The sequence below is a fragment of the Temnothorax nylanderi genome, unplaced genomic scaffold (genome assembly GCF_030848795.1).
Source record: "Temnothorax nylanderi isolate EJ_2023f unplaced genomic scaffold, tnyl_v1.0 TNYL_tig0052_pilon, whole genome shotgun sequence".
NCBI lineage: Eukaryota > Metazoa > Arthropoda > Insecta > Hymenoptera > Formicidae > Temnothorax > Temnothorax nylanderi.
The window spans coordinates 171150-184833 of record NW_027249114.1 but is presented as its reverse complement, the minus strand read 5'-3'; the positions used below and the strand labels follow the sequence as shown (position 1 = coordinate 184833).

At 31.9% G+C, this 13684-nt stretch overlaps 2 protein-coding genes and 1 pseudogene across 2 annotated transcripts; all 3 read left to right on the top strand.

The window, feature by feature from the left end:
- The first annotated feature begins 349 nt into the window (after window positions 1–349).
- LOC139772612 (odorant receptor Or1-like) lies at window positions 350–3677 on the top strand. Its single transcript, XM_071706427.1, has 5 exons — window positions 350–711; window positions 1169–1549; window positions 2760–2964; window positions 3235–3390; window positions 3549–3677. The coding sequence occupies exons 1-5, from the start codon at window positions 350–352 to the stop codon at window positions 3591–3593; spliced, it is 1149 nt and encodes a 382-aa protein (XP_071562528.1). The 3' UTR covers window positions 3594–3677.
- A 1123-nt stretch (window positions 3678–4800) lies between these two features.
- On the top strand, window positions 4801–8525 carry LOC139772613 (odorant receptor Or1-like). The gene is made up of 5 exons (XM_071706428.1): window positions 4801–5162; window positions 6338–6718; window positions 7583–7787; window positions 8078–8233; window positions 8397–8525. Exons 1-5 carry the CDS (start codon window positions 4801–4803, stop codon window positions 8439–8441), a joined length of 1149 nt encoding a protein of 382 aa, XP_071562529.1. The 3' UTR covers window positions 8442–8525.
- A 346-nt stretch (window positions 8526–8871) lies between these two features.
- On the top strand, window positions 8872–11154 carry LOC139772714 (odorant receptor 46a-like; annotated as a pseudogene).
- The last annotated feature ends 2530 nt before the right edge of the window (window positions 11155–13684 follow it).

Here is a 13684-nt window from a genome sequence, read left to right as displayed (position 1 = left end):
CACACGATTTAAGATCGTCCGATTCTCAAACCAAAGTACGCGGTCTATGAGTTGAGTGAATAAAATTTATCGCTGACATTTACATTCAGTGTTAAGTGTGCGATTTAATCATCAGTTTGTGGAATTTACTAATTTATTAATTTATTTCATGGAATATTATACTGTCTTTTGCATTAAATTTAATTTTCCTTACAATTATCTTATATGTATGTTTCGTTGGCTATTTAATCTAGCATGTATGACAAAAGATACTTTTCGCAATGCTTTAAACCTTTTCTTTATATGTAGAAAGAGACTATACTTTTGTGCAGCACATTGATAAGTTGTTTGTAAAGAAAGAGATCCAAATATGCAGATACTTACACTACAATTTTTAGTGTATAACTTTTGTGGTTTATGGCGACCTAGTGAATGGTCATCAAATGTCGCAAAACTATTGTACAATGTATTCACCTTTGTTATAATATCCTCGGAATACTTCGTGGTGTTAACTCAATTTACGGATATAGTACTTATTGTCGACAATATCAACGATTTTGCCACTAATACTCTAATATTTCTGACTCTTGTTGCCGTATGTTGTAAAGCGACAGTCGTTTTGATGCGTCGGAATGCGATTATCAATTTGATGCGACTATTGATGAAAGCACCGTGTAAACCTTGTGACGAAGACGAATCGGCGATACAAACAAAGTTTGATAGGTTTATCAGGTACGTATAATTAATTAGAAAATTTTATGGTGGAACATTAACGTACCTTGCACGAATTATTGCAAGAATATAGTTCGTTTACTGTATTTTATTATATATTTCTTTTTATCCTGGACCTAACTAAACATGCGGAATGTTATATTTTTAGCGCTCCCTACAGGACCTTTATTAATTGTTGAACTTTATTCATTTTATATACTTTTAGAATAATTATGGTCATATAGACTTAATGACTTAATAACTAATTATATTTTGTTGAATTAAAAAATATTATATGTAAATTAAACTCATAGATACCTATTATCTTAGAGCATATAGACACACGCACAAACATACAACCACAGAATAAATCCTGTCGTAAATTAACGCATTGTTACATTTACAAAATACATGAGTAAATTTTAATTGTTGTAAATGTACAAAGTTACTAAATATAATTTCCTTTCTGTATTTACAGGTCGTATTCTATAAAATACTTAGTTTTGGCGATTAGCGCCGTTGCAGGCACTACAATAGGATCAGTATTAAATGTTATGCAAGGTCATATACCTTATCGAATATGGCTGCCATGGGATTATAATATACCTCTAGTGTTCTGGATTATATCCATTCATCAAATTATATCTTCATTTTTTGCCACAATGATAGGTATCGGCACGGATACTCTAATCCTCGGATTGTCTTTGCAAACGTGTGCCCAGCTTGAAATTTTCGAAAATCGTCTTCACAAATTAATAATTAATAAAACAGTTAGATATCTGGAACATGCACTCTCTTCGTCGAATAAAGACAGAAGGAGGATATCGGACTGCATACATCATCATCTCAGCATTTACAAGTAAGTCATGTAAGAATCCGTGCATTTCATGCATATACGAGGTCTGTTCAAAAAATTTTCGAACTTTTTTTTAATGATTTTTTCGGGCGTACCTACGTATAACTTTTATTCAGCCCTGTCGCTTTCAAAATATGTTCCTTCTCAGTTAATACTTGAAATTTCTAATTCTGGAATTAGTTCTGGTACGCGTTTTTTGGGATTACGCGTAAGTCCGTCTGCGATTGTATTAAATCTTCCGCCTTTCAACGTAGATATCCAGAAGTGGAAACGGCGCTGGGAGTATCAATCGAGAAAGAACATATTTCGAAGGCTAGAAGGCTGAATATGTTATAAATGTACAAACAAAAATTATAAGAAATAAATTCAAATATTTTTTTAACAGATCTCTTATTTCAAATATCTCTTTATGTGTGCGTGCATATTCGAATGCGTTATTTATTTTCTGTCAAAAAATCAATATTATTTATTAACGATAATCACTGTGACTTATTATGACGGAAAGGTTAAAGTGTGTGTCAAAAGATAGTATAACTGATATCATTTAATATTAATGCTCAATTATTACAAACTCGAAAACAGCGAGAAACTTAGATTTGTACATATCGTGTTATAAAATTATATTAAAAAAGTGTAACAGTTTTACTCAAATGCAATACTAGCTTGATACCCGTGCTTCGCTACGGTATGTAACTACTTTAAGTAAGAAACCAAGTCGATATCTCATCGGGCCTAAGAAATATTGAGGAAGCCCTGAAAACACATTTTATCCCTTTTCATCCCCTTAATAGGGGTCGGATTTCTAAAAATCCTTTCTTAGTAAGTGCTTACGTCATGGAAGGAATATACTCTCCGAATTTCCTGTTTTTAGGTTTAGGGATTTGGGCTGGGCGTTGATGAGTCAGTTAGTCAGTCAGTCAGGACATTTGTTATATATACTCGGAAAAAAATGATGTTGTGTCAACAGCATCAGTGTTATTGAGATAAAATTTATTGATGCAATACCATCAATATTAATGAACAAAAAACATCAGATAATTGTTTTAATAATTTAAATATTTGGTCCAATAATATCCAATTGAATTAACTACACACGCTTGTGGCAGCCCGTGACGTCGACGTTTAATTGAAGCAACTTAATTTTTTTCCCGTGTATAATAATATGCATATATAATAATAATAAATATGCAGAACTAACATAAAATAATTATAGATATGCCGAAATGGTAAACGCTATATTCAACCAAGTGTTCTTCGTTCAATTCTCTGGAAGCATACTGGTATTATGTACAAGTGTGTATTACTTGTCAACTCATATTGCGGAACTGTCTGGACTTGTGACTTTATTATTCTACACCATTGGAATGTTTGTACAAATCTACATACTTTGCTGGTCTGGAAACGAAGTTATTCTTAAGGTAATCTATATCAGAATCTGCAATCTATACCAGAATGATGTATTTTATTCAGGTAATAGATTTCACTCGATTTTTAACATGATTTCGAAAGAAATTAACGATTTATCTGGCACTAGTCTATGTACGTATGTACATATAAATTTTCATATATATGTACATGTGCATGATGTGTATATGTGCGTGCGTACGTAATGCTAGGAATATTAAAAATATTGATAAAAATTCGGTATTATTGCGAAGTGATAAATTTAAAGTATGTCATGTTGGCAGAGTACGAGCGTAGGGAACGCTATATATTGCATGGACTGGCCATTACTATCAATTAACGAACAAAGGGACTTGCTGTTAATCATGATGCGAAGCACAATTCCAATAAAGTTTACTAGCAGCTTCTTGATAACTCTGTCTCTTCAGTCTTACGGCAGCGTTAGTAGATCTGTTGTCATAAATTGATGACAAAATAAATATGTACTTGAATGCGAAATTATATCAGTGACACATTTGTGGTGCATATCGAAAAATATAAGTCGAAATTTTTAATAACTGCACTGCTTTCTATTCTATTTCTCTAATTTTCCTTTCAGATCTTAAAAATGTCATACACGGCATTCAACGTGCTTCAAAAGTGAAATATAAATAAACAAACGTGTACTTGGGCACGATAATTATGTAGTTTTCCATAAATTAATTAGTAAATCCAAAATTTCTGTTTACGTATTTATTTCAATCTTAGCCCTTATTACTATTCCAGGAATACTGAGGTTAATGTACGCACATTGAATACTTACATTCTACACATTGTAATGTAATGTACAATTCATCAATTTCAAGCGACATTAATTTCGCTTCAGTCAAGAAGGTGGAATTTCTCAGTCTATGCCATATGTGATGTATTGTGTTGCGAATAGGGTTGGTATATAATTATTGTGTATACTTGTAGTCGGCATACGTGCAGACAGTTTATGACAGAAAATATCTAAATGTTTTATACATCTTCGCTACATTGTGTGGTATTTTATGCAATAAGATAGAATTCTTGGAGAAATACTATCTTTCACTCAGTTCTGATAAATATGAAGATATATAAATATTTTATTCGATGAGAACATAACTATGTGCGTGACTGTTTAAAGGACGGTATCCCTCGATGATTGCAAGTAGGAAAACTTTTAGAATTATAGTATTCACGGAAGATGAAAAGAATACTCCGCAATAAATGTCTAAACGACTTCACGTTTCGATTTTTTAATGACCATTATTATTGTTACTGGGGTTAGAAGTTGAAGTATGTAAAACTACATAGTCCGTCACAAGACGTCCTCGGTTACGTTTAAATAAAACTTATCGGTTCATGATAGAAAAACAGTTGTATCTATAATATTTGTTAATTGTGGTTGTATTAGTAGCAAGTTGTAAGATGCGATATTTTGAAAGAGTTGCGCGATAAATACTTAGAAATATTACTTTCTAGTTATATTCTCATGATTTAAGATCGTCCGAGTCTCAAACCGAGGTACGCGCTCTATGAGTTGAGTGAATAAAATTTATCGCAGATATTTACATTCAGTGTTAAGTGTGCGATTTAATCATCAGTGTGTGGAATTTACTAATTTATTAATTTATTTCGTGGAATATTATACTGGCTTTTGCATTAAATTTAATTTTCCTTACAATTATCTTATATGTATGTTTCGTTGGATATTTAATCTAGCATATATGATAAAAGATACTTTTCGCAATGCTTTAAACCTTTTCTTTTTATATTTTACCTGTAGAAAGAGGCTCTACTTTTCTGCAACACATTGATAAGTTGGTTATAAAAAAAAGGTTCTAAATATGCAAATACTTTCTCTAAGTTTTTCAATATATAACCTTTGTGGTATATGGCGACCAAGTGAGTGGTCATCAAATGTCGCAAAACTGTTGTATAACATATTCACCTTTGTTATAATATCTTCGGAATACTTTGTGGTGTTAACTCAATTTATGGATATAGTACTTATTGTCGATAATATTGATGATTTTGCTACTAATGCTCTAATGTTCCTGACTCTTGTTGCCGTGTGTTGTAAAGCCACTGTCGTTTTGATGCGTCGGAATGCTATCATCAATTTGGTGCGACTATTGATGAAAGCACCGTGTAAACCTTGTGATGAGGACGAATCGACGATACAAACAAAATTTGATAATTTTATCAGGTACGTATAATTAATTAGAAAATCCTACAATGGGACATTAAGGGGGGAAACCACTGTGACGGCCAGAAAATGCTATTTTCGTGAATTTTTTTTGCGAAAAATAATAAATTTAATGAAATTGGTTTTTTATTTCTTCAAAGTACATATATTGAATATATTGTAAAAAAAAAATCGTTAAAAAATATTAATATTTGCGCCTTCAGCGTGTGGTGCCGTGTATTTCCGTAAAAAAATCGTGGATGCGCGGGCGCTCGTGTTCCGTCAGAACGGAATGTCTGAAATAAAAAAATTTGGTGTCATTTTAAACTTTACGAATGTAGTTTCAGTTAAGCGTACGGATTTTTTGAAATATTATTCTTTAACAAAATGGCGCAGTTTTAAAGAAAAAGTTCGAAATTTAGCCGAAAATTTTGTCACTTTTTAAATTGTTTTTCAAAAACTAATTGTCCAATCGAAAAAATTGTACTCTTAACGGAAACTGCATTCGTATAGTTTAAAATGACATCAAATTTTTTTATTTCAGACATCCCGTTCTGACGGAGCACGAACGCCCGCGATTTTTTGTGGAGGTATACGGCATCACATGTTGAAGGCGCACATATTAATATTTTTTAACGATTATTTTTTTATAATATATTCAATATATGTACTTTGAAGAAATAAAAAACTGATTTAATTAAAATTCTTATTTTTCGTAAAAAAAAATTCACGAAAATTGCATTTTTTTCCGACCGTCACAGTGGTTTCCCTCCTTAATGTACCTTGCACGATCACAAGAATATAATTCGTCTACTGTATTTTACAATTTTACATATTATTTCTTTTTGTCCTGGGACCCAATTAAACATAAATGTTATATTTTTAGCGCTTCCTACAGGACCTTTATTATAATTGTTGGACTTTATTCATTTTATATACTATTAGAATAATCATGGTCATATAGATTTAATGACTTAATAACTATTTATATTTTGTTGAATTAAAAATAATTAAATATATATTATTTTAAAGCAGTATTACACATAGACACACGTACAAACACGCAACCACAGAATAATTAAATCCTGTCATAAATTAACGCAAATTTTCGTTACATTTACAAAATATATAAGTAAATTTTAAATATCGTAAATGTACAAAAGTTATTAAATATAACTTTCTTTCTGTATTTACAGGTCGTATTCTATAAAATACACACTTTTGGCGACTAGCGCCGTTACAGGCACTACAATAGGATCAGTATTAAATGTTATGCAAGGTCATATGCCTAATCGAATATGGCTGCCATGGGATTATAATATACCTCTAGTTTTCTGGATTATATCCATTCACCAAATTGTATCTTTACTTTTTGCCACAATGATCCTTGTCGGCACGGATACCTTAATCTTCGGATTGTTTTTGCAAACGTGTGCCCAGCTTGAAATTTTCGAATATCGTCTTCACAAATTAATAGTTAATAAAACAGTTAGATATCTGGAACATGCACTCTCTTCGTCAAATAAAGACAAAACGGAGATATCGGAGTGCATACATCATCATCTCAGCATTTACGAGTAAGGGCCATTCTACAATACGTCGCAAACGATGGCAACTGCTAGTTGAAAAGTGTTATTTCCATGTTGCGCTTGTCAATTGCGGTTGTCAAAAGAGAGTTGGTGAACTTTTTTGGCGACAGTAACTGGCAATCGGCAATCATGCAGAAATAACACTTTTCAACTGGCAGTTACCATCGTTTGCGACGTATTGTAGAACCGGCTTAAGTCATGTAAAACTCTGTGCATTTCATGCATATATGATGTCTGTCCAAAAAATTTTCGAACTTTTTTTATAATTTTCCGAGCGTATCTATAACTTATTCAGCTCTGTCGTCTTCAAAATATGTTCCTTCTCGGTTGATACTCCACAAATTTCTAATTCTGGAATTAGTTCTAATACGCGTCTTTCGGGATCGCGCCTAAGTCTGTCTGCGATCTTCCGCCTTTCAACGTGGATATCTAGAAGTGGAAATGACGTTGGGAGTGATGTATCAATCGAGGAAGAAAATATTTTAAAGGCAACAAGGCTGAACAAGTTATAAATATACCAACAAAAATTATAAGAAAAAAAGTCGGGTATTTTTTTTTACGGATCTTGTATTTCAAATGTCTCTTTATGTGTGCGTGCGTATTCAAATGCGTTGTTTTCTGTTTAAGAAATTAATATTATTTATGACAGTAATCACTGTGATTTATAATGGAAAGATTATAGTGAAAAGATATAGTATAACTGATATCATTTGATATCAATAAACAATTAATACGGGGTCGAAACAGCGAGAAATTTAGATTTGTACAAATTATGTTATAAAATTATATATTAAAAGTGTAACAGCTTTACTCATATGCAATATATACAGAACTAACATGAAACAATTATAGATATGCTAAAGCGGTAAACGCTATATTCAACCAAGTGTTCTTCGTTCAATTCTCTGGAAGCATACTGATATTATGTACAAGTGTGTATTATCTGACGATACATATTGCAGAATTGTCTGGGACTGTGACTTTAATATTCTACACCATTGGAATGTTTGTGCAAATCTACGCTTTTTGCTGGTCTGGAAATGAAGTCATGCTTAAGGTAATCTATACCAGAATCTACAATCTACACCAGAATGATGTATTTTATTCAGGTAATAGATACTCACGAACACTCGATTTTTAACATAATTTCGAGAGAAATTAATGATTTACCTGGCACTAGTCTATATACGTATGTATATATAAATTTTTACATATATGTACATATGCATGAAGTGTATGCGTGCGTGCGTACGTGCGTGTGTGTACATAATGCTAGTAATATTAATAATATTGTTAACCATTCGGTATTATTGCAAAGTGATAAATTTAATTATGTTATGTTGGCAGAGTACGAGCGTAGGGAACGCTATATATTGCATGGACTGGCCATTACTATCAATTGACGAACAAAGGGACTTGTTGTTAATCATGATGCGAAGCACAATTCCAATAAAGTTTACTAGCAGCTTCTTGATAACACTGTCTCTTCAGTCTTACAGGAATGTTAGTAGTTCTGTTATAAATTCTGTTATAAATTGATGACAAATCAAATACTTGAATGCAAAATTATGTCAGTGACGCATTTGTGGTGCATATCGAAAAATATAAGTCGAAAATTTTAATAACTGCACTGCTTTCTATTCTATTTCTCTAATTTTCATTTCAGATCTTAAAAATATCATACACGGCATTCAACGTGCTTCAAAAGTGAAATATAAATAAACAAACGTGTACTTGGGCACAATAATTATGTAGTTTTTCATAAATTAATTAATAAATCCAAAATTTCTATTCATTTCAACGTATTTATTTCAACTTTGGTCCTTATTATTCCAAGAATACTGGTGTTAATGCACGCACATTGAATACTTACTTACATTTTACACATTGAATTTCATGTACAAGCGGCACTAATTTAGCTTTAATATGAAGTCAAGAGGGAGGAATTTCTCAGTATATGCCATATGTGATATTGTGCTGCGTATAGAATTGGTATATAATTGCTGTACTTGTAATCAGCATATGTCCAGACAGTTAATTTAGAAAATATCTAAATATTTTAAGCATTTTTGCTACATTGTGTCGTATTTTATGCAAAAAGGCTCTTCGAGAAATACGGATCTTTCACTCACTTTATAAATATGAAGATATACAAATATTTTATTCTAAATTTTTTAATATCTAACCTTTGTGGTATATGGCGACCTATTGAATGGTCATCAAATGTCGCTAAACTGCTGTACAATGTATTCGCCTTTATTGTAATATCTTCGGAATACTTTGTGGTGTTATAACTCAATTTATGGAATAGTTCTTATTGTCGACAATATTGATGACTTTGCCACTAACACTCTAATGTTCCTGACTGTTGTTGCCGTATGTTGTAAAGCGACTGTCGTTGTTGTGCGTCGAAATGCGATCATCAATTTGGTGCAAGTATTGTTGAACGCACCGTGTAAACCTCGTGGCGAGGATGAAATGACGATACAAACAAAATTTGACAAATTTATCAGGTACACATAATTAAAAGAGAAATTCTGTGATGACACATTAATTTAACCTGTGTAAAATGTCGCAAGAATTTAATTTGCGTAATGTGTTATACGTAACATTTCTGACTCTTTCAGATCCAATTAAATTTGCTGATTGTTATAACTTTAACACGTTGTAACCTATGTAACCTTGTACTAATTATTGTGCTGTGTTCATTTTATATCAAAGTTATCATTATCATATGAATTTAAGAACTTAGTAATTATTTTTAGTTTGTTGAATTAAAAAATATTTTAAATAAACTTTTCCTGTAAAGTAAACTCAGAAATAATATTTTTTAAAGCATTATTACATAGCATATATATATACATACACACACACACATATACACACATCCCAGAATAATAATTAAATTTTGTTATTATAAATTTACGCAAATTAAATGCACAAGTAAATTTTCATTCTCGTAAATATACGGCAGCTATTAAATACAATCTTTTTATATTTACAGATCGTTTTCGATAAAATACACACTTTTGGTGATAAGCTCTGTTACGGGTACTACAATAGGATCAGTATTAAATGTTATGCATGGTCACCTGCCTTATCGAACGTGGCTGCCATTCAATTATAATATACCTATGGTGTTTTGGATTATATCTATTCATCAGATCATAACTATAATTTTTTCCGCTGTGATAAATCTCGGCACGGATACCTTAATCTTCGGATTGCTTTTGCAAACGTGTGCCCAACTTGAAATTTTTGAAAGTCGTCTTCACAAATTAATAATTAATAAAACAGTTAGATGTCTGGGACACGCACTCTCTTCGTCGAATAAAGACAAAACGGAGATATCGGAGTGTATACGTCAACATCTCAGCATTTACAAGTGGGTCACGTAAGAGAATCTATTTTCATGCATGTATTCAAATGTCTCTTTATTTGTGCGTGTACGATTGAGTGTGTGCGTATTTGAATGTGTTATTAATTTCTAAAAATTATCTAATACTTAAAAATCGCTATTGTCTATAATCATTAAAGTTTATGACAAAAGGATGTTCAAAGAAAAATGCTAATATAACTGACGTTATTTGATATTGATACATATATTTGTTACGAGCTCGAGAACAAAGCACTCTCAGTTTTTATTATATAGTCATTTCGTGATAAGTTGCGTAAGATCTAATATATGTAGAAATTAGGTCTAAATGCTTGCCCAGGACCAAGTAGCTCTTGTTTAAGAAAATAAAACATTGCAAATGCTTCGACAATTTTTGGATTCGTAGGAATCATGTTATAAAATTATATATCAGAATTGTTACTACTTTACTCATATGCAATGTATGAACTAACGTGAAACAATTATAGATACGCCAAAACGGTAAACGGTATATTTAACCAAGTGCTCTTCGTTCAATTCTTTGGAAGTATACTAATATTATGTACAAGTGTATATTATATGTCAATACATATTGTAGAACTGTCTAAATCTGTAACTTTTTTATTGTACACCATTGGAATGTTTGTACAAATCTACGTTTATTGTTGGTCTGGGAACGAAGTCATTCTTAAGGTAATTAATAATCGATTCTCTACAATATCAGAATGAGATACTTTAGTTAGGAAACTCGCGAGTACTTTTGTGCCAGAAGTGACAAATTTGTTTGTGTTATTTTGGCAGAGTACGAGCGTAGGAGATGCTATATATTGTATGGACTGGCCACTATTATCAACTGATGAAAAGAGAGAATTACTGATAATTATGATACGAAGCACAATACCTATAAAGTTCACTAGTAGCTTCTTGATAACTCTGTCCCTTCAGTCTTACAGCAATGTTAGTAGGCTTTTTGTAACAAATATTTAGGTGGCCATAATAATTATTTATATGCGATATTCTCAGTGACACACTTATGGTGCATGTTGGAAAGCACAGTCAACATTTTTAATAATAACTTTACCGCATTCTACATCTCATATTTAATTTCTTTTTCAGATTTTAAGAACGTCATACTCAGCATTTAACGTACTTCAAAAGTAAAATATCAGTAACCACGAGTATTAGGCATGACAATTCTGTAGTTGTTTATAAATTAGTTTAAAAAACTTAAAATTTTTGTTTACACATTTATTTCAAAACCTTACTCTTTATTACGATTCTAAACATCCTGGCGCTAATGCACATATATTAAATATACATATATTTTTTACACACTGTATTTATAATAAAAGTTTCGATTTCACATACAAACGGCAGTAACGGCACTAAGTTTAGCATAGTTTCGATAGACAGAAGTTATTACAAATATTTTATTCAACAGAAATGTAACAATGTGCGTGAATGATGTGACAGAAAAATGAGAAATTAAAATTTCCCTCGACATCAACGCTTTACTCCCTCGAAGAGTTGCGGAAGGCATCACGCTTATAATGTTAATCCTAACTCACGCTTAATGTAAATCTTTGTGTTTTTATGTTTGTATGGTTTGGCGTCTTAGATGTTCGTTTAAAGATGTATGTCGCTTATGTCAAAATAAAGGGATAAAGCTGAAATTTACAGAAATTGTGCACTTATATATCCCAAAAACCTGTTAAATTTGCGATCGATTGTCCGACCCGTTTCTGAGATATTTGTTTTAAAAGTTACAGAAATTGTATATATATAGATATACTTCCCATGTAAATATCATAATATGTATCTCTGCTCATGTACGGTAAAAATGAATGAAATTTTTATGGTACATTTCTATGACATCGAGAATTGCAATTAGGGTTTTTTTTAAGATTTTCTGTTTATATATATTTTTTCAATTTTTTTATGATTTATTTAAACAATATCAAGTACAAAAATGGAACAAAATTGCAATTTTTACGCTTTTTCTGTCCCAATGATATCATGTTGTTTGTGAATAATTTCTGAGATTAGCTCTACACTGTTTAATCAAGAAAACAAAATTATACTACATATATAGCTATAGCAACATACAACATCTTTAATTTCGCGCGTATTATCGAGCGCCGTGGAATTTTCGGACACGCGTGCGTGGAAAGATCGATAATATCGAGTAGGAAACGGGGGAAACGAGCCACGCAGCAATCAGGAAGAAGAGAGGAGACACTTCCCTTCCGTCTGTTGAAGCGAGTGGTCAGCCTTCGAGAAACCTTAATTGTATATTAGTATATTTAAGTGAAAATTTTGATTTTGTGGTTCGGGATTTATCCCACTTTGGATAGCATCGGACAATGCAGAAATCCGCCAGTTAAAATTAAGTCTGTAAGTTAGAATAAATTTATATTTCTTCATCTCAACTTCCGTTTTGCAAATCTATTTATCTATTTCCCTTGGGTCCACCAACTGAACCTGCCTAGTGTTGTCTCATTTTCGTCGGTCAAGGTTTATCGGTTCCGACAAAACCGATTGGCGTCCAAAATTTCGTCCGGTATAATTATCGCGGACTTAAATATATGAAAGCCCTATTAGCCGAGGGACTCGGCCGCGGCAGGATTCATAAATGCTGTCTCAATGTAAAAAACATCCTTCGATGATTACAAGTTGGAAAACTTTTACAATTGTAGTATTCACAAGAACGGAAAAGAACGTCCACTCCATAATAAATGATTTACACTACTTCATGTCGACTTTTTAATGGCCGTATATAATTGATGGTACTAGGGTTGACAATATGCTGAAGCAGGTAAAACTATGTATTGTATATCGCAAAGCGTGGCCGGTGTTGCATTTAAATCAAATTTATTGACCATTACGATAATAAAATAACATGTTGTATCAACACTAATATAATTTAACTAATATAACACTCGTATAAAATTTTGTTGCATTACTAGCCACAATTTTGAGAAGCCGACATTCCAGAAAAAAATGTATGATAAATGCTGATAAGTACTGCATTGAGAATATGTTCATATAAAACATACATTGTATTACGTTTAAGTGAGGTCATCCGATTTTTATTCCGCGATGATATTAGATGCTATCTGTACGTTAAACTATTAAAATTTATCACAATTGGATAATCACATTCGATATTTAGTGTGCAATTTAAATATCAGTTTGTGGAATTTAGTACATCGCGCGGTCCAGATCATACAAAATTATTTCATCTTCTATATACAATTCAATTTTTCTTATAATTACCTTATACGCTTAAATATTTAATTAATATATTTAATTTGTAAATTTTGTTATCTGATGATCGGTTCCACTATAAAAACATTAAATTAGTTGAGGACATCCTCGCTAATAATTGCTTTCCGACCAAGTTGGTGAATAAATATATACACAATAGATTAATGCAACTGAAAAACAGAATAGATATGAGTAACACTGGCGATAGCTGTCCGGACAGTACATTTGACACGCGAAATTATATAGTGATCCCTTATATCGAAGGCTTAAGCGAGGGTATACGTCGTACTTTAAAAAGTGTTGGATTGGAT

What these genes read in the sequence shown, in the direction of transcription:
- LOC139772612 (XM_071706427.1), top strand. Translation starts at nt 350, where the DNA reads ATGCAGATACTTACACTACAATTTTTAGTGTATAACTTTTGTGGTTTA. An exon ending in CATCATCTCAGCATTTACAA is followed by an intron (nt 1,550 to 2,759) that starts GTAAGTCATGTA and finishes AAATAATTATAG; the next exon opens with ATATGCCGAAATGGTAAACG. An exon ending in GAAACGAAGTTATTCTTAAG is followed by an intron (nt 2,965 to 3,234) that starts GTAATCTATATC and finishes TCATGTTGGCAG; the next exon opens with AGTACGAGCGTAGGGAACGC.
- LOC139772613 (XM_071706428.1), top strand. Translation starts at nt 4,801, where the DNA reads ATGCAAATACTTTCTCTAAGTTTTTCAATATATAACCTTTGTGGTATA. An exon ending in CATCATCTCAGCATTTACGA is followed by an intron (nt 6,719 to 7,582) that starts GTAAGGGCCATT and finishes AAACAATTATAG; the next exon opens with ATATGCTAAAGCGGTAAACG. An exon ending in GAAATGAAGTCATGCTTAAG is followed by an intron (nt 7,788 to 8,077) that starts GTAATCTATACC and finishes TTATGTTGGCAG; the next exon opens with AGTACGAGCGTAGGGAACGC.